General features: G+C 39.6%; 2 protein-coding genes across 7 annotated transcripts in view; one reads left to right on the forward strand and one right to left on the reverse strand.

Annotated features, from left to right (window-relative positions):
* The first annotated feature begins 5,886 nt into the window (after positions 1 to 5,886).
* Positions 5,887 to 10,195, forward strand: selenom (selenoprotein M). The gene is given in 6 exon segments (XM_027016851.2): positions 5,887 to 6,162; positions 7,057 to 7,092; positions 7,206 to 7,240; positions 7,726 to 7,804; positions 8,753 to 8,810; positions 8,813 to 10,195. Coding segments are annotated over 6 exon segments (471 nt in total). The 5' UTR covers positions 5,887 to 6,063; the 3' UTR covers positions 8,977 to 10,195.
* A 1,683-nt stretch (positions 10,196 to 11,878) lies between these two features.
* Positions 11,879 to 21,116, reverse strand: part of smtnb (smoothelin b) — a 53,457-nt gene continuing 44,219 nt past the window's right edge. For 2 of the 6 annotated variants that reach the window (XM_035526052.1, XM_035526056.1), the window contains 11 exons: positions 18,333 to 18,512; positions 18,134 to 18,209; positions 17,911 to 17,943; positions 17,098 to 17,271; positions 16,715 to 16,777; positions 16,540 to 16,603; positions 16,256 to 16,402; positions 15,725 to 15,839; positions 15,357 to 15,508; positions 13,308 to 13,476; positions 11,879 to 12,133 (listed from right to left, as the gene is read on the reverse strand). In XM_035526052.1, coding sequence (XP_035381945.1) covers positions 13,329 to 13,476; positions 15,357 to 15,508; positions 15,725 to 15,839; positions 16,256 to 16,402; positions 16,540 to 16,603; positions 16,715 to 16,777; positions 17,098 to 17,271; positions 17,911 to 17,943; positions 18,134 to 18,209; positions 18,333 to 18,512 — 1,152 coding nt within the window. In that variant the 3' untranslated portion in view covers positions 11,879 to 12,133; positions 13,308 to 13,328. Of the gene's footprint in view, positions 12,859 to 13,307; positions 13,477 to 15,356; positions 15,509 to 15,724; positions 15,840 to 16,255; positions 16,403 to 16,539; positions 16,604 to 16,714; positions 16,778 to 17,097; positions 17,272 to 17,910; positions 17,944 to 18,133; positions 18,210 to 18,332; positions 18,513 to 21,116 lie in introns of all 6 variants that reach the window. The other 4 variants (XM_035526054.1, XM_035526053.1, XM_035526057.1 and 1 more) reach the window with 4 other exon arrangements.

Below are 21,116 nucleotides of genomic sequence, written 5' to 3' on the forward strand. Positions count from 1 at the left end.
AGTTGTGTCCCAGTACCTTTGTCCATATACTGTACCTTCACTTGTTCTTGGTTTTAGACCTTTTAGAGTATCATCAGCGAAGCTGTGGAAACTACCACAGTGTTTACATATAATAAGGTAGCATATATAAAGAAAAAAGGAAAGGCCCTAGAACAGATCCTTGTGGGACACCATAGCTAACATTGTTGCATGCTGAGAAGTCTCCATTTATGTTAACAAACTAGTAGCGACCGGCTAGATCACTTAAACCAGGAAAGGGTTATTCCTCTAATCCCAACAACATTTTCGAGTCTATCTAGTAAAATGCTGTGATCTGTTGTGTCAAATGCTGCACTCAGATCAAGCAATATAAGCAAAGAGACATAACCCTGGTCAGAAGCCAACAATCATTGCTGTTTCCATACTTTGATGAGGCCCAAACCCTGACTGAAAGACTTCATGTGTTCGGTTCTGATTCAGGTATGAGCTTAACTGCTGAGCTACAGCTTTTTCTAGGATCTTGGAAATAAATGGAAGGTTTGAGATTGGCCTTTAGTTTGACAGCTGACATGGGTTGAGGTTAGATTTCTTGATAAGTGGTCTGATTACTGCTAATTTTAATTATTTTTTAGTGAAGGTTCAATTACTTCAGGTAGGATTTCCTTAAGAAAGTGTGTGCAGTGAATCTATTAAGCAAGTGGGGGACTTTGAGCATGAGATACTCTGAATGCTATATATAATGTGCTTAATTTTCTCACTGAAGAAATTCATGATCTCATTACTACTATGTTGTAATCTGAGCAGTGGTGTCAGTTTTATTCCTAGTTAGATGTGCAATTGTATTAAATAGAAATCTAGGATTATTTTTGTTATTTTCTATTATGGTTGAGAGATAAACTGTTCAAGCAGTAATAAGCGCTTTTCTGTACTTGTGAAGGCTCTCCTTCCATGCAAGCTGGAAGACTACAAGTTTAGTGTGGTTCCATTTATGTTCTTTTTTAGAGTGTTTTGTTTTAAATTATGAATGTGGTCATTATATCAAGGTACTAATTTTTTGTCCCTAATCTTTTTATTCTTAATTGGAGCAACATCATTGAGTGTGCAACAGAATACTGATTCTAAGCTTTCAGTTATATAATCAAGTTCTGTGGGGTTTGAGGGTATCCTAGTCACAAATGATAAGTCTGGGAGATTCACAGTAAATCTAGATGCAGTGGCTGACTTGATTGTGCATCTGTTGTGGTAGCAAAGTGTGTTTACTATATTGTGGCTCATATGTAGTTCAAAGCAACTGGCCCTCACATGGATCTTGCCATCTCCTTTGAGAACTCATTCCTCTCTCCATCCCAGAATGCAAGAAACCTTGGTGTAATTTTGGACGACTAGCTGTTGTTCTCAGATCATGTCACAAACCTAATCATGCAGATTTCTCCTTTTCAACATTTGGAGAACTCACCCTTTCCTATCAAGGGAGGCCACCCAGGTGCTTGTTTAGTCTCTTGTCATATCCAGACTTGACTGCAACTCAAATCTGGTGGGTCTTCCTGTGCATGCCATCAAACACTTGCAGTTGATGCAGAATACTGCTGTACAGCTGGTCTTCAAGACTCCTCAATTTACCCATTACACATCACCATTCACTTCACTGGTTTTCTATAGTCACTTGTATAAACTCATGCTTGCTTACAAAGCCAGTTAACAGACCTGCTCCCTTCAGCTTGATGGCAATGGTCAAAACCCAGCTATACCTTTATGTTGAGCCCTTCAAACTTCAAATGCAGCTCAGCTTCACTCACCATCCTTCAAGATCTATGAAAAATAAGCATCAAGCCTATTCTCCATATTAGCAGCAGATGGTGGAACAAACATCCACTGGTTGTTCAAACATTCCTTTGCTGTCTTAGAACATTGAGTGAGACTCATCTCTTTGGAAAGCACTGTAATTAAATCTAATCTGACACATGTGAAGATTTTAGATTTGCACTTGACCTGTGGTGTTTAGTAATTGCTCTTGAATTGTGTTGTATTCGATTGTATCTCTCATTCTAGGTTTCAGCACTGATATTTGGGTCTGGGCATTTTTGGATTTTAAACTGTTTGTGCTAGCTAAGGATACTTTTAGACAACTAAATTACTTCTAAGTCTCTCTGCATAAGAAAGACTGCAAAATAACAAATAAAAATACAAAAGTAAATTAATCCTATTGACCTCATTTTTTCACTACAACTATCTACAACTATGCTACAACTATCAAAATTGGTATACATAGTAAGGCTGATCTAATATAACAATTTCTTTTTCTCCACTTATTCTATATTCTTCACTTTTTCATCCTTTCATCCTCCCATAAGAACCCACTCATAATTTCTAATTTTTTTTCGGGATTTGAGTCTTGCTGTGCACCTCATCACTGGCTCTGCTCTGCCTTAAGTGAAAAGGTTTTTGCTTTTACAATGCAAACTTGCTTCTAAAGCACAAAATGTATGCGCTTCTTGGACTGTGGAGCAGAGTTTAGATTATGACTTGGTAAAATCTACTATTTTGAAAGCTTATGAATTGGTGCTGCAAGGCTATCGACAGAAGTTTAGAAACACACACAAAAAAACCCAGCCAAACCTACGTGGAATTTGCCAGAGTGAAGTTTGGGTTGAGAAATGGTGTACAGGGAGTGTTGTGACTATTTCAAACATCTTAAAGAGCTGATTATTTTAGAAGAGTTTAAACAATGTCTTCCAGGGATAATGGTGGCTTATTTAGATGAGAAAACATAGAAAATTTGTCTCCTGTAGCTATATTGGCAAATGAATTTGTTTTAACACATAAAACCATCTTCTACTGAACTCCGCATTGTGAGACCGCAGGTCGTTCAATGACTAGTAAATCAATTGGCAAGGCCACTGTTAATTCAGAGCTGCTGCCACCGGATGAGACCACTGTTTTGGACACCCATGAGTGTTTTTATTCTCATGGTAAGGGGCACCTTATTGCCATGTGTCCTGTTTTTAAATGCAAAATGCTTGTAAGAGCGTATCTCTGAAAAAAGTAAATGCGTATTGCAAGGTGACTATAGGCCCTGGGAATTGTGAAGTACCTACTGCTGATGTTGAGCCTGTTTTTAAGCTTTTTTGTGTTCTCAGGAACCATTGCTCTGACAGAAGATGAGCAGAGAAAATCCATAACTATCCTGCAGGATACTGGGGCAGCTCAATCGTTTGTTTTGGACAGTACACTATCGTTTTTGGACTCATCATATTGCAGAAGTGATGTACTAGTGCAAAGAATCGAACTTGGGGTACATAGATTTCCTCTAACTGTGTACAAATGAGACCTCTGGTTTATTTAAAGTTGCAGATAGTTCTGAATTACCTGTTAAGTGGGTTTCATTTATCCTTGTTAATGATATTGCTGGTGGTTTCAACCTGAGGTTGTGGATGAACCAATGGAAAATATGGCCATGCCTGATCAGAATTTAGAGCATGTATTCCCTGCATGTGTCATGATTCATGCCCAGGCATGTAAGTTTGAGGTGAGCTTGGCAGATTGTGGTTCCTAAGCCCTATAGAACATGTCATGTCTTTGGCTCATGATCATCCTTTATCGGGACACCTAGGTATATGAAAAACCACTGGGTGTTTGTTGAAACATTTCTTTTGGCCTGCTATGAAGGTTATTGTCAATCTTGCCATACATATCAACTTAGTGGAAAACCAAATCAAGTCATCCCTCCTGCTTCCTTGTGTCCCATTCTAGTAATGGGTGAACCTTTTGAGGGATTGTTAATTGATTGTGTAGGACCCTTACCAAAGACTAGTTTTGGAAATTATTTGCTAATTATGTGTACAGCTACCAGATTCCCAGAAGCAATCCCGCTGCATTCAGTAAAGAGATAAAGTGTTAGTTCTTTTGCCTATGTCTGGTTCAACACTTCAGACACATTTTTCTGGTCCATATGTACTTCAACAAAAACAGCCACCTACAAACTACATTGTGAGTACCTCTGATCGAAGACATACATTCCGTGTTTGTCGCATTATGTTAAATCCTTATGTCAATCCCAACGCTGAGTTGAGGGTTACTGTAGCTATTGTAGCTCATTCTTCACCCTCTCCAATGTCAGATTACACTGAATGGAAGATTTTGTTGATAGAGTGGGTTTTGTAAAGTTTTTCAGCACTTCTTGCTCCAGATTTTATGAGGCCTTTTAAACTTGAAGTGGATGCTAGTGGTACTGGCGCGGATGCGGTACTCCTACAGGAGGAATCACCTGGTATCGACAACCCTGTCTGTTACTTTTTTTAAAGTAGTTTTAAAACATCTATTTGTACCATTGAGAGAGAATCCCGTGCTCTCCTTATTGCTCTGCAACACTGACATTTGTCTTGACGGTAGTTCAGATGCAATCACTATTTATACTGATCATAATCCTTTGGTGTTTTTGAACTGGATGCTTAACTCTAACCAATGACTTATACTCAGGTCAATGATCATTCAGGGATTTCTTCTCAAGATAGTTCATAAAACGGGTTTAGAGAATGTGATTGATGACAGCTTGTCACTGTGTATCTCTAGATCTGCATGAAAGCATACACTGGGTTTCACTTCTGTTGTCCTACTGTGTTCTATTTATAATTGTGATCCCTGTGTTAGAGTACATGTTCTAGTCTGTGTTTATATATATAGTTATTGATTGTAAGGAGTGGTGCCTGTTTCTTTGGGACTGGGGTTAATGTCTGTTTATTGTCAGGGAGTTAGTTTAAGATTGTAATCTAACTCATAGATTAAATAATTAAATCAGTAGGCTACTGCTGTTATGTGGAGACCAGTACAGAACACTTGGATAATAATAATAATAATAATAATAATAATAATAATAATAATAATAATAATAATGTGGCATCTGCCACTGGCCCCAAGAGGGAGAGAGCCAGGGAGGACACAGCAAGGTTTTCCAAGATACTCTGCATCTCCCTGCAGACTGTAAAGTAGTTGGAAATGTAAAGTATTTCAATTGACAGTGTTGTGTTGTGATTATTTAGTTGGATTTTCAGTTGGCTTTAGTTTCCTTTATTTTGGGAAAAAGTATTTTTCTGTTGCCTATGGTTGTCATTAAATACCTTTTGAACATTTCACAAGTAAAATGGCATCTCGTTAATAATAATAATAATAATAATAATAATAATAATAATAATAATAATAATAATAATAATAATAGGCTTCTGTAAAATGTTAAACATATAAAGACAGCAAAAATTAAACAAAATGTTTTAAGTATTTTTGCATTATCAACCTGGACTTCAACAAGTTATTTTATTTAGAATATTTAAAATTGGCCTACTTTTCAAAAACAGGCCAGAACAGTTGTAATTGTTTAAATAAATATGTTAGTATGTGAATAAGATACTCAGTTAAAGAACAGAAAAGAAAATGTTAAAAAGCCTGTTTCATAGACAGGTATGCCACCAGGGATTTGGGCCTCATAAAAAGACATCACATATTCCTCTACCACCTAATAATCTAATAGTTTTTAATGCTCCTGTCGCTCACAGGTCCATAGAACCATCTTAACTCTCCCCGTGCAGCACCCATGTTTGTATAGTAGAAAAATTGCTCCTTTTTGCACTCTGAACTCCGAAACCACCACTGACCTAATCTGCCGCATTCTGTCTACCTCTAGAGGCCAAACGTTTGTATGAACCGGTTACATCACTTTAGCGGAGAGATACTGCATAGATTTTCCAGTTACTTCAAATCCAATAATTCGTAAGAGGACATAAGAGGTTTTTTAAATCAGAAAATGCAATAAGCATATTAGGTGGCTTGAATTAAGCATCACTGCAAGACCCGAGATAAACTGCGCAGTCTCGAGCACGGCCAATGTGCTTTCAGCTCTGAAATCACGTTCGGTAATAGTTCCTCCTTCTTCTAGAAAAAAAAGACATAGAGCAACGCTTTACGTGGCAGAGTCCGGACGTGACATATTTATTTGAGGAATTTTACCAGTCTTCCTATATTTAAAGTGGTTAGTTCAATAATTGCGAGGTGCGGTGATCAGACGTGTCGGGCGTCTCCGACCCATCAAGCGTCATGTGGTCGGTTTTACTGACTGCGCTGCTTCCCTCTGTGGTCATGGCATATACAGTGGATTTGAAAAAGCTAGAGGGTCTTGCAAAGGCAAAAGTTGAGGTACGTAAATTTGCGATTAGTACAACTGCTCTACAACTGTACTACAGTTGTTCCGCAAGCTTTAGATTTTTTAAAATCTGCATCCAATTGTGTAAACTAGGCCACTGTTCTCAACATTATCCTGATAGATAACGTTTTCGATTATTGTAGTAAATTTGACATTCATTTGAAACAGTCAATTAAATAAAACTGAGATTATAAAAGCTTTGAATCAAAGTGATGAAACCGCTCTTACGAATAAAATAGAATATTAGTCGACAACATATAACATATAACAAACTGTATCACACCTGCAGACGCTGAATCTGCCTGTAACGTTGTCACTATGCCAACAGAAACTGAATTAGCCTGTGTGCGACATTGTTTTATTGGAAAAAGATAAACTGTAGACAAATAAGAATGTGCAATTAGATATGGGCCTAACAAACAGCCACCAAGGACTTTGTGAGTTTTCTGGGGCTTTGTCCTAAAGTTTGTTTTCAGGTAACCCCCTAAGGGATGTAACTGCCCTAAATAAATGGCACTCAGTTCGAGGATATTAAACATTTCACAACAACAGGCCAAATATGATATCCTTTATCAGTTTAGTCCTAATTCTCCCCACTCAGGGTACAGGACTGTACAGTGAAACATACTGCTGCTCTTTTTTTTTGCCATACATTATTTTAAAAGTAATGAGAGTGGTATCACAAAAACATTATTGTTTGCCACAAATACTGAAAACCATTTATTCTGATATTATTATTATTATTATTATTATTATTATTATTATTATTAATAATAATAATAATAATAATAATAATAATAATAATAATAATAGTAGTGGTAGTAATAGAGTTTTTTGTTTGTTTGTTTGTTTTTAATACTTATTTGCCATATTGTCTTTCTTCCTAGACATGTGGAGGATGACAGCTGAACAGGCTGAGGGAAGTAAGCTGTCATTATTTCAGTGTAACACTTATTCCTTATACTCTTTGAATCACACTGACTCAGTTTCTTTTTTGTTGTAATTCCTTTTTCTCTGCTTTTCTCCATGATCTTAGGTCAAGGCCTTTGTGACCCAGGACATCCCTCTGTAGTATCCTTCATCCTGCTTTACAACATCAATTAATTTGCTAAATCACATTGTAATTGCCTCTAAAATGGTGCACTTCTATGAATATAATCTCATAGAAAATGCTGTTATTATGTAATTTAACAAACACTTTCAAACAACATAGCAAGGCTCACGATAAGCTCATAGAAACAGGTGGCTGTCCACATCTTCATTGCTTTCGGAGCCTATCATAACACATGATACGTTCGCTACCATTAAGAGTTCTGAGCTCTTTCCTGTTCACACTCCACTCCAGCTTTGGATTTCAGTTCAGTTCATTCCCATGGTGGTTGTACTGCAGCATTTTATTTGGCCTCTGATACTTTTATAAAAAAATATATATATGTATGTAGTATTATGTAAGTCCTGTGACAATTTCAGGATGTAGTGTAGCTTCCTGAAAGCAGTTTCACAAAGCTTTTACTTTGTCTCCATTCTTTTTATTTTCTTGACTTTCCCCATTTCAGTCATAACTTGGTAATGAAGCACATTCCTGGCGCAGACCCTGAGCTTGTCCTCCTTAACCACTACTATGAGGAGTTGGATGTAAGTCTCATGTTTTACTCTTAATACTGAGCTGAGTATAAGGCTGCAATAAAACAGCAGCACCTTCAAAAGAGACTTCCTGTTGTGACTTGTAAAATTGTTAATTAGTAGGTAAACAAAACAGAAAGATATGAGTAGTTTTGTTTTCTTCTATATTTGATACATATTGAATATATCTGGGAAGGAAAACCTATGTTGTGTAATGGTTTTCAGTTTCAGGGACCCTGGGGACCAGAGGTTGGGATGGCAGTATGTTCGTACAATTTTTCATCCATTTTGTTCTAGCAAATCCAATTGGCAAGATTTACTGCATTCTTTGACAGCAAGCATTTCTCAAGCCTATGTGGACTCATAACACGTGTGTGCTATAACAGGAAAAGACAAATTTGTAGAGTTTGAAGGGCCATGAGGACTGGAGTGTCACGGCATGGTCAAAGAATGCAGAGGCCAAGACTCAGGCCCACATTTTTCCATCATGCCCAAGATTTGAAATTTTCCTAATCCCATGGAGCCTTCATCCAGGAGATTTTAAGGACTTGAAACTGCTCAGGTTTATTAGCCTTATACATCACCCAATGTAACCCCTGCCTTTGATGATGCAATGCAATGAAAAATCTGGTATTAAATCAGTCTTTATCATTTTGATATGCGCTTAAGGATGCCCAGCAGAAACGTGTCCAGCAGAGAACACACTATCAAGCCTGAAAATCTCTATACATTCTGTGTACAGTCCACAACCAATTGGAAATTGGTCCAGCGTGAACTAGCTCTTGAACAGTTGTTTTTTTTGTGTGTTTTTTTTTACGGGCACCACCTGCTGACAAAACTTCAACTGAGCAACTTTGAACCTATGGTGTATTGCACTACCAGTCATGAGCTTGAGAATTCCTTTCAGTAGCACTCTGAAATTTTGTTGTCTTCATCACAGCTGTTCTCTTTTCTTTATAGCGGATCCCGCTGGCAGACATGACCCGTACAGAGATCAACAAACTCCTGGCTGAACTGGGCTTTATAAAAAAGCACAACTTGACGACAAAGTACCAGAGGAGTTCCGCTTCTCACCAGCCAAGGACAGCCCCTTCCGAGAGCCTCCTACTACCCAACTACCCACAAAGACTGATTTTAGTGAGGAACCGCAATCTAAAATAGACCCATCACATAAAGATTTATAACACACATGAAAGATTGGTTCGGAATAGGTCTGTGATGTGCCCTCACAATATCTGCATTTGTAGAGGTTTTACAGTCTTGTGCATGCATCTGTTGAGTCTGTGATCTTACATGGACACATTTGTGGTATTGGTAAAGGAGTTGTTGGTTACCCTGATTTTACCCATTTAGGAACTGAATGATGCCCCAAACCAAAAAATCATTTGATTGGTTGGGGGTTGATGATGCATGTGCCTGAGGTCTTAAGTCAGGGTCACCATAGAGTGCTCAAGGGAAAGCATAATGATGCCACTGAGAAAAATAAAAAAAATTTTTTTATTTGATTTAAACACTGAAGTGTTTTGAAGCTGGACTTGTGTAGCAAACTACATAAAACAAATCAGAAGAATTTATTTCTATAATAGTAACTAACACCAAAATTGTAATATCATCAATGGAAATAATGAAGCATTCTTGGGCTTTGAAAAACTTCTAAAGAAAGAAAACTGCCAGCCAACCTTAGACAAATATAATCCAGGTCAGAAAAAGACAAATGGCAGCCAAGTAAATTGGGGCCAGTGTAAGTGGCATGAAGTTTAAAAGGAAAGACAGAAGAAACTTTACAGAGGAAGTATTGCTCTGTAATACTTTGGGTCCCAACACTGATCGATCTGTTCACTAAGGTGAACAAACCCATCTTGGGGAGGACTAGGATCACACTGCCAGAAGATGTGTGTGTGTGTGTGCAGGGCTGCAAAATCTGAAGAGCGAAGCTAAACAGGAGGCAGCAAGACCATGCAAGGCTTTAAAAGTCAAGAAGTTGTTTATAAAATGTAAGAACACAGGAAACGACTGTAACTGACAAAAAGAAGGTGGTAGTGTGTGCTGATTATATCTCCATATATTTTTCCACAGCAGTGGTAATTCAGAGTATTTAATTAAGGGAAAGGATATCAAATATTTAATGAGGGCCAAACACTGATCCTTGAGAGATGTACTGACAGAGAGCATTAACTAAAAGGTACTCTGGTTCTGCTTTAGAGAATGTGGACCGAAAGTACTCCCAGAAACAAATACTTACATTTCTCAAAGAATTTTAATAGTCATTCATATTAATTGCAGCGTAAAGAAAATTTGAGTGAGAAATATTCTTCTGTGCAACAATGTAAACACAAAATTAGGGGTGCTCTTGGTAGTCAACTTATATATATATATATAATGTGTAAAAAAAAAAAAAAAAAAGGCCACACAAACTATTTTTTTTTTTTTGCATTTAAACATACAAGTCATGTAACCACTCCACTTTGTAGTAACAGTGCCAATAGTGCAAAGTCCAGCCCACAACGGTTTGGATCTCAGCTCTACAATGAGATCTTCGTCACAGGGAAGGAATGATGGCAAAAGCATGCCAACCCTTTTCTTACACCAGCCTAAACCAAGATGCCACCATTTTTACATGGGAACTCATGAGAACTCCATTTGACATTTTTCTTTTTGATTTGGGCTACCTTTGTATGCACTTGAGCAAAATGAACACAAGTCAGTACATGGATAAATATACAAGCAAGTTTAAAAAGGACTGGAGGAAATAACTATGATGACATACTTAGTATTACACAAAACGTTTGAGTGCAGAGTACTAGGTCATTTGCTCCCATGGTGCCAATAACAGAAAAGCAGTTCATTACCATACGAGTTATATGAAGTTGCTGTTGCTTTGAGCTTTGCCCTCAACATCCATTCTTTTTTTAAATAAAATAATTTGCAAATCAAATCAAGCCAAAATGATAGGTACAAACTAGCCCAAGAACCAAAAAAAAAATAAATATATATATATATATATATATAAATATATATATACATATATATATATATATATATATATATATATATATATATATATATATATAAACAACTTTAGTGATAAAGTATATATAATCTCATCTTAAATTAAAAAGGTTAATTGTTGAATAATACTGGACCCAGGCTACATACCTGAAATTAAACATTTTATCACTCAGCAGGCAAGTATTACTTCAGAATATTTTAAAATATGCAAAAAAAAGAGAGAAACCCTATAAGCAGGGAGATAAATTATCTGACTGAGGAGCCATTTGTCATTTTTTAAAATTCTTTTCCTAAAAACATAGTAAGTGAAGAAAGTAAAAACTGAATGAAACCTCACACCACAAAGTGAACCATAAGATAGGGAACGCATGTTGTGCCATGTATACATGTGACAGTGAGACTGAGCCTGCATTGCATAACCCCTTTGCTTAAACACTTCCTCTCCTACTAAGATGAGTGAGTGGGCTATTCAAATCTATTAACATTTTATAATATGGGCTGAGAAGCTCCTTAAAATCAATTGTAAGATAAATAACAGAACTGAGCACCAGTTAAAAATTAATTTAGACAAATATGGTGAATTCATGTAATAAATATTTATGCAGTTATGATTAAATGTTTAAACAAGGGGGTCATTATATAATACAGTGAAAATTATGTGTGCATACCAGTGCTCAGAAAACTTGCTCCCTATAAATGAAAATAAAATTGTAAAAAGTTCAAGTAAATGTGAAGCATGCAGATCTGAATTCATCTAAAAAGCATGAGTACCATATAATAAGCTCACATGCTATTTAAAACATTTAGATAGATAGGCAGTTCCCTTAAATTCACTTTAATGTATACAGGAAATAAAACATGAGGTTAAGGGAATCAGCTTTTTTTTTGGGGGGGGGGGATGGACAAATATATTTTTCCCACCAATTTTGTCATAAATAAATACATAACTTTTAATTCAAATTTTATGGGTCTTATCATTAGGGCATAAAGGCATATACTTGACTACAGCTTGATTGAAGCCCCATGACTTCAAACAACACTACGATTGGCTTGTTATAACTGAAATTAGGGTACTGAGGTGTGGAAAACAATATACAACTAAGAAACAGTTCTGTCTTCAACCAGAGTGTCATGGAATGGGCCTTCAGGTTTTCTCGGGGGGTTGAACCAGCAAGCGGTCAGTGGTCTGAGAGAGCTTGACAGGCCATCTCATATCTACGCAGGTGATTGACCAGGGACTGCACGTAGGTGAAGACACACTTGGAGTCAGGTTTCTTGCCCATTATCATCATGTCCTCCACTTCCAGCAAGGGCATACAATTAGCAAAGGCCCTGATGGAGAAAGATTGAGGGAGCAATAAAGGAACAGTGAATCAGAGAATAAACATACACTCTGTATATTTACTGAGGAGGAGTGTGAAATAAAAATCACTTGCACAACTAACCAGCAGGTGGGAGATCAACTCTGTGAGGACTATAGAAAACATTTACAGACATCCCCAAACTGATTCTCACCCAGCACAGCTTGAAATAGGAAAGGAAATGGACCCATCACTTCCTTTGCTACCCTACAAAGATACCCCTCAATAGGCCTAAACAGAGCAGTAAATGGGCAGATATGTTTATACTACAGACCAGTGATTTATTAATACTGGGAAGTTGAAGGTGTGTAGTTATTCTATCCTTTAAATGACCCCTATACAGTAAGATTAATTATAATTTTCAGTTTTCTTGCCAAAAAGAAATACAGGTTATTGTGCAAATTTAAAACATGACCATGCTAATTGGTTGGCAGTTAATATTCCTGAAGACATTTGGCAAATGAAAGGATTTCTGGCTTTGTTTTGGAAACAAAACAGTACATCATATGTTCTAAACTGGTAGCTAAAGCAGACAGCAGGAATCTTTGATCCTGGCGGGCTCTGTCCTTGTGTCTCTGGCCCAAACCAAGACCATGTTTGGGCGTTGGATTTCACTGCGCTATTCACTCTCGCACACACTGAGTGATGGTGAACGTGGCCAGGCTCTTGATATGACGTTATGTTGGTCCACTGAAACTGACAAACAAAACCTTGATAAAGAACATCACCTGACTTTGTACTGTTCTCACACATACATGACCTCAACTTAGATAAAGCATTGCCTTTTAAGTTAGCTTCCATCTTTTTATGGTCCCAAAAAAATCTCTTTGGTGTCTTCACCTGTAATTTATAGCAACTTCTTGTCTCCAGATTCATCAAGATTTCCAAATGTAACAAATGGGAGCAGGTTTGGAAGCAGACTTGAACTATTACACATAACACTCCAGTTATACTTTATGTATGACCATCATGGTTTTAGTAAAACAATGCCCACTGAACTCCAGAACTGCATTAACCATAACATTTTTAACAGCTTGTAACCCCAAATTACCATCACCTTAATCATAAATGAAACCCACTTCCCCCCAAAAAAACCCCACATCATGGGTCAGGTCTTTCCTTAAAGGCCTTGATGCTACTCTCACCGTTCAGTGTCAGTTTGGACCTTATGTGGAGTGTTTGGTTTTGACCAAGCCCTTCTGCACCAGACCTCTGTAGAACTCCTGGAGGTACGTATACACGCACTTCCAGTCAGGCTCCCGCAGACGCACCATATCATCCACATCCAAAAGCTGGGGACAGTCGGCAAGCTTCCTGCTCGCAAAACCATGTCAGGAGATGAAGGGAAGGGTATATGGGACAAAGAGACAGAGAGAGAATAAAAGAAAGACATACAAGGTAGAAAGGCAGAAATACAAACACAAAAGAAAGGAGGGAGGAAATACAGCAAGAAAGGGCAAAGGAAGGCAGCAGTGGGCAGCCAAACATCAGGGTGAAACATGGGGACAGTGAGGAAAGAGGACGGAAAAAGGACACAAAAACAGGATAAACATTACATGTGTGTTGACATACAGTTTGATGTGCTTTCATGCTTGATGTGCTTGCATGATCATATGCACACACAGACACAAAAAAGGGATAAATGGAGCATTAGCTCGCATCCATTCAGTTTTGTGGCTGTGATGCAAGGTTTGCTTTTCAGGACACATGGAGGAATATACAGCAGGACCAAGACACAAGGCACTTTTAACAGCTGAGCTTCATACGTATGGTTTTGTCCCCTAATCTAAAAACTAGCGCTAGACAACTGTGGGTCACGAGGTGAACCTGCTGCTTTGTGTTCGGCCTTTACATGTGCACTGTGAATGTGGGCACGAAGTGATCCGGACACAGAATGCAAAGTGAGAAGAAAAGTGAACAATGACTAGATTATGGCATTTATGCATCCACAGGCAAGTTGGCCATAGCAGAGAAACATGCAAGAGCAGAGAAGTGATACCACCCAAAACCTAAGACTGACAGGCAGTGAGAAGCAATAGCCAATGATGTTTAAGTGGCCAGTCATTCTGTTAGTCAGTCATGGTGAATGATCTGTTCTAAACAGCTGTTTACAAGAGTCGGGAAATTGAGAAGAGAATAAACAGGCGACAGATTGACTAGAGGGGAAAGGGTCAAGGGGAATCTGAATGCCCATTCACGGTTAACTGAAAGATTCAAGGAGTGACTAAATGACGCAAAGTAGAGCTTATCCAGTGGAGGACCTGCGGGTCTTGATCATTAGACGCGGACACGGCTGGTTTAGTCGAGCTGTAGGAGGGGTTACCTCTCTAGGTAGAGGCAGGACAGTGGAAAAGGGAAATGGCAAATCAGCAGAAAGTATTTACAGGCCAGTCATTTCAGAGGAGGTCATTGGTCAAAGCGGCATAACGGTCCCTGGAGCACGAAGAACGTGCAGATTCGCTTCAATGATGAAGCGAACATCAGAACACTGCAAGTAACTAGAAGGCTTTCACCAGGGGCTATAGGTTAGATTTAGGACATTCCTTCTTTTACAACCCTGCAGGCACTCAGAGCCTCTCTAGACAAATGGTGACTACATTATGAAATATTCTGAACCTCAATTCAATTTTATTTATATAGCACTTTTAACAATAGAATGAGTCTCAAAGCAACTTTGATCCGAAAAACACTTTCGGTAAAGAAGCCGAGAAGGAATGCTGTGTAGGGATAGGCAAAGGGGTCAGTGACTACACCTAATCAATCATTTTAAGACTGAGATCAATTAATTAACCAAGTGGCATGAGGTATTCTTCTGCTTTGTTGGAACAATCGGCCCTTTGAGGCTAAAATTGTGTTGGCCCTGCTTTGGTAAGTTGCAGTAAAAATGTAAATGATAATTCTGGAGGTGACTTGGTGTAATGTATAATTATCATTCTGTAAGTAAATTTAGAGTATTCTGAGTGCCTGCACATTTCTCTATAACATGAATCACTAGCAAGCATTTCAATAATATTAGTGGTGGGATTTTCTAACGTGGACAAAAAATTAACAAAGCAAAAATGGTTAAAATAATTCTGCTGCCATATATAAAAAATATTTAGAAAACATTTAATTGTCACCATTAAACATTTGTACAAATGTGTCAATCTCTGTGGTGAAATCTTAAGTAGATGTGCAAATATTTATATACTCACTCTGCTGTTTTGAAGGCCACCTCAAAGTTCTGTCGTCGATTGCTGGGACTCAGGGCAGAGTAGTCGAACGCCTCAGGGAAGAAGTTGTGCACCAGGGCACAAAAAGCCATCCCATCACTCCAGCTAGAGGAAAAGTTCTGAATGTCCACATTCTGAAACAAGGGCAAATGAGAGGCAAAGAACAAGAACAGTGAGAAAGAACACAGAAAGGAGCAATATCACAGGTCACCAGTACACAGCAGTCTTGTATTTAAGTGACTAAACTGCCAGGCTCTGTTGTAAAACCACATCAATTAGCATTGGAGTACGATCTGTATATTTTTCTCAGGATACTTCAGATGAAGAGGTGCACGTGGCGGCCTCCGCACCTCGTAGTCACGGGTCTTGGCTCTGCACCAGTCGAGGAGCATCTGCTTGATAGAGTTGGCATTGGGCACCCCGAAGCTGGTGGAGCGGTGGACTTTGTTCACCTGTGCTGGGCTGCTGCCAACAGCGAGACAGGAGCATGAGAAAAGAAAAAAGGTCCATCATGGCACCTTGCAGGTGGCATTTCATACAAATCTAAAAAGAATAACAGTGCAGAAATAACAGTGAACTACACTTTGCTCGAAAGGCCATGTTAAAAAACAAAAAAAAAAACCCACATTAATTATTTTAAGTATGTATCTCTCTACTTGCACATGCTGTACATATAACAAAGCCAAGATCACCAAGACAAACTTGCATATACATAGACATCTTAATCTGGGAACAATTAGAAAAAAGCTTTCTACTTAGACATTTCTTTGTACCTCTTTAAAATACACTTTACCATTCTTCTGAGCGGGAAAGCAGTCGTGGCTAACGTCCCACAGACAGCTGTGCGACTAGGAAGACTTGGAGGATGTTCTAGCACTCACCTTCCACTGTCCTTATCCAGCTTCTCCATCATGGCCCTGCGTGCCTGCACGGCCGACGTCTTGGGCAACGTCTGTGCCCTCACCAGCTCCTTCCTACGCTCGGCCTGCCGGCGCTCCAATGCTGAATCATCCTCTCGGTCAAACACGCTGGAGGGGATGCAGATGTGCAGGATAGAGAGAACATTAGAGGTCAGCAGAGGGCAAGCCTGCCAAGGCCAATGTGCTTTTTCGATGTGCGAGCACAAAACATGGTTCCACATGACTGCCACGTGTCTGATGTTCACCTTCCAACTTTCTTGGTCGAACTGGAGGAAGAGTAACTGTAGGATTTGGTCTGCATGGTCCCCCCTGAAACCAAAGCAGATCAGTTGAAAAGTAGAGGGGGATGATGAGATTTATGGAAACTTACAAATTCTCATTCAGATCACACATCACACATCAGTAAAAGCCAAGACTCACGATCAGACTTCTGTGTGCAAGTGGTTTCTGTGATGGTGCTGCGGGACATCCGGCTGCCCTCGTCTGTACAGGCACAAACACAGACAGTTTAAACTGTACCAAGCAAATTCTAAAAACTGTAAATTCTGTAAAAACTGTAAATTCTACACACACCCACCCACCCACCCCATATTTTTGATTTATTCATTTATATGCCACATAAAAGAAATCCTTCACCCAAATGTGCTAATTATGGATCTAAAGAACAAAAGCTGTTGGGAGGTAGCATTATGCACCATAATACACCATGTTAAATGGTCCCTGCTAGCTGCTAGCACTCATTCAGTCTTGGCCACATCCAAGACACTCTGCTCATTTAAGTGATTTCTGGGGATTCATGTCACCTGACTGGGCAAAGCGGTTGGTTTTTGTGATCTCGCTGACAGTGGAGCCATCCACAGACTTCTCCACCTTTCTCACCACCACCTCGCCTGCGCCCGACCGGTCCTTCTGCGCCCTCTCCTCTCTCTGTTGCCTCAGCTCCTGCAGACGCACCTCCCTCTCCTTCTCCCTTTGGTCTGAGGAGGTTTGGTCAGTTCATTTGTACATAAACATGAACAAAGCAAATCACTGTGTGACCTCTAGGAGACCTGAGGCACTTGGAAAAATGATTCAAACATTCACATACTGTTTAAAGCACAAGGCACAGTTTCACTGCAAACCAAACCCACAATAACAAACCAAGGAATATTTTCTATAACTGAAAAGGTTCTGAGGCAAATAAGCCTCAAATTTGTAGTCCTCCAGGAGGCCTGGGCTTCTTTTCTTACTTTTGTGTTTTCATTTGTAAGCCATAAAAACAAATAACACAGGCCAAAAGGGAAAAAACACTCAGGCTGAGACAGTGTCTTCTGATAGTGAGAAAGGTTCAACAATTTTAGGAAACTGACTTTTGATCATGGTGGTTTTTGATAGTTATTTAAAGGAATACATTCCCATGTGAAGTGAGAACACTGCAAAAAATGTGTAATTGAACCCTCGTCAAATAATGCAAGCAACCAAAAACTGTGTACAGTACCATTATGAGAAATTATGCAAAGGTCATGCAAATGCAGTTATCAGAATTACACATTATGTGCAAAATGAGTGAATGTACTGCATATGCACACAGATGGGGGATAAAACCCCACACGCAAAGCACACAGAAGCTGCCCTACCTAGTTCTTCCACTGAACATCCCAACCTTGCTTCTAAAGGCAGAGAGGGAAACATGAAGTGATGGAATGAGGAGGGAAAAGACTAGAGAACCACATTTTCATTGATGTGGATATAAGGGGGGAAAAAGTGAGAGAAAGAGAGAGAGAGACAGACACACACACAGAAGACAGAGAAAGAAGGAGATGGACACAGCATGAGTGTGAATGTGAGTGAATCTCTTACCTCTCTTTTTCTTCCTGAGTTCTCTCATTGCAGCCCTAATCATTTTCCTCTCTTCAAAGTCTTTGGAGTCATCAAGCTATTACAAGAAACACAAAGATCAATACTAAATGACTCACTGACAATTGTATGCTTTTAACACAGTTCATTTTTCAAATTTCAGTGAAAAATGTACTTTGGTGTGGTGGCCATTTGGCACTACCATTTTGTCTAGGATCTCTTCGTCCTGTATGGCTTCCAGCTGTTCTGAAGTGAGCTTGCTTCCACTGCTGCTGCTGGCCGCCTCACTTTTCAGCTGAGCTAGCGAGGAGCCATTAGGGACCGCTGGAGCGTCACTGGCCATCTGGACCGCAGAGGCGACCGTAAAGGCAGATTCCTCCATCTGCAGAGGGGCAGGCACAGAATGAGCGCTCTGCTTGGGCAGCACTTGGAAAATCGCAGCACTGAAATCAACAGGTCCCCCAGTGCAGTTTGATTTTTCACTTTGCCTGGGCTTTGTGAAAGAATGGGCAGGTTAAAGACAACTCAAAACTTTAATATGTAATAATTACAGACCACATTGAAGTCACAATTTGCAAGCACATAACTGGCATGGAAGGTGGAACAGGGAGAGAGACACAAGCATGGTGGGACTGTTCTTCGGGGGGGGGGGGGGGGGGGGTGGGGGTCCAAATTATATCTATTCTTGCAGCTGTGTTTACACAAAGGCCATGGAAGCTCGCTGACATTTAAGCAGGAATGAGAGCACACCAATCCTAAGGACCCACAGGCCTGCCGATTCCCCTTCCCAGCTTCACCACCAGCTACCTGTCCGGCCAGGTGGGATGAAAGGGGCTTGGACAGCTAATCCCAGAGATTACATTAATATGGCTATAACATTAATTTTTAGATGTGTCAGAGGAAGGCAAATGGACCAAACAGTAACTGTATGGCTAAATAAAGCTTGGGTTTAGTAAGATGAAAACACCTTTTTAATATTTCTTACTTGACATGAAAATCAAAGGCATGACGAATCAAACAAAAGGCATTTGTTGCTGAAAAAACAAAGTGGAAAAATAAGTATAAAACAAATGTAATTGCAGGTTTGGGAATATAGCATGCAAATGCACTACAACTATCCGCTGAACCCTCTCTCTACAAGTACACTGCTCAATTTGCTGAACCCTCTCTGTACACCCCTTTATATTATTTGCCCTTTAACAACAGCAAATCTATAAAAGAAATAACAGAAGGCATGTGTATGTACAATTGTGTGGGTGTCAGAGACAACCAGGGATGTGCTGTGCACCTCTGATGATGACATGGGAACATGGCAGACAAGAGCCTTTAATAAAACAGCAGAGGCATGTTTCCCGAAAGTGCTCTCCTGCTGGAGGCTGTGTGTGGGGCTTTATTCAGACTGGCTGAGAGCTCTATACATCCAGCCAGCATGTCTCCAGACTCCTACTGGTTCTCTTTATAGGAAACACCGCAGGCCCTTATTTGCGTTCATTGTACTTCTGTTGTAACAGAGCTCCCAAGAGACCTGCCCCACTGTCTCGATGGAACGCATGCACACACGAACCCTCGAATACACGAACACGCAAACACGAACCCGAACCCGCGAACCCGAAAACACACACACCTCCCAGCTGCTTGGTAAAAAATAGTCTCAGCCTTATACCAAATCTGTGAGTATACACAAGGCACTTAGCAAAGGCTAAACAAAGCTTATTAATTGAATAAGTAGTGTGAGCATAGAATCATTCAAAGATATTATGCAAGTTAAAGGCACTTGAGGTCACTTAACTGTATCAGGAATACATACCAGACAGCCCAGCGTATTCTGTCAACCATCTGTTATCACAGTATTACAGTAAAGCTTTCTAATTAGCATAGCAGTGAATAAAGACATTTCTACCCAATCGCACATGCCATCTGCCATGAAAACCATAACATTTGGAATTAGTGGTACTGGATGTCCAGATAGGATGCAAGTCTATTTCAAGACTCGACCAGTTAGTCATCATTCACCATTGCTAAGGCCTAGTTAATAATGCTGTGCCAGGTGTCTCCTCGGACCAGGCACAAAGCTGGACAGGCTGCATGCAGAGCCCGCATGTTAAAAGCCTTAACGCTGTAGCCATTACAGATAAGCACAACTACACCTGCACATGGTGGCACACCTCCAATCACAGCTCACCCACATCAAAACAAACGAAGTTAAACTCAGTCTCCCATTTTTTATCAAATCATCCCCCCCCCGCCCCAAAAAGGTATTTTAAATTACATTTAAAAACTTCTCTAAATGAACTCTAATGAGATCATACTTTCAGTCATCTGTTCTAACTTTTCTGTGCTGCCATCAGTTGCTTTGCGATTTTTATTAACTGGTTACTCCCAGCATGTTACTTCCCTAGTTGCACTATTTTAGATTATTATGCAGTTTTAAGTCTTTTGTAGTACTCATTTTTAGTTAATCTCTTATTTTTTCAAATCCATGTTGGAGTTTATCTAATTGTGCAGCACTCTGACTGACACCTGCTGTCTTTTAAATGAGCTTCAGAAATAAAGCTGAAGTAGAAGTTAATGAAGAATAGGAAGGACACACGATACATGCAGTCCTGGCATTGCACACACATACTGCACTACATCCCAGTGATGTGCAACAGAAGCCCATCTGTGATGGCAGCAAACAGCAAAGAAAATCCAGCTGCTTAAAACTCAGTTCGCCACTAGGACAAAAGTCCTTTTGGGGCCAAACTTTGGCATGCTGGCCACAGCTCTGATTTAAAGGATTAAAAGAAGACAGAGTAGAGAGCTGAGCACAGTGCAGGATGGACCTGTATACTCCTGTGGTATGGCATTCAGGCAACAGGAGAATGCGTGAAAAAAAGGGGTATGCAAGTCAACCCTTGCTCTGACAGCTGGTGTACCCTGGGGACAGCTCTCGCATGCTTTTTGTTTGACCTACGTGCTGGTCAATACCAATAATAGAGTCCATGGT

This window comes from Electrophorus electricus, chromosome 5 (genome assembly GCF_013358815.1).
Source record: "Electrophorus electricus isolate fEleEle1 chromosome 5, fEleEle1.pri, whole genome shotgun sequence".
NCBI classification, from domain to species: Eukaryota; Metazoa; Chordata; class Actinopteri; order Gymnotiformes; family Gymnotidae; genus Electrophorus; species Electrophorus electricus.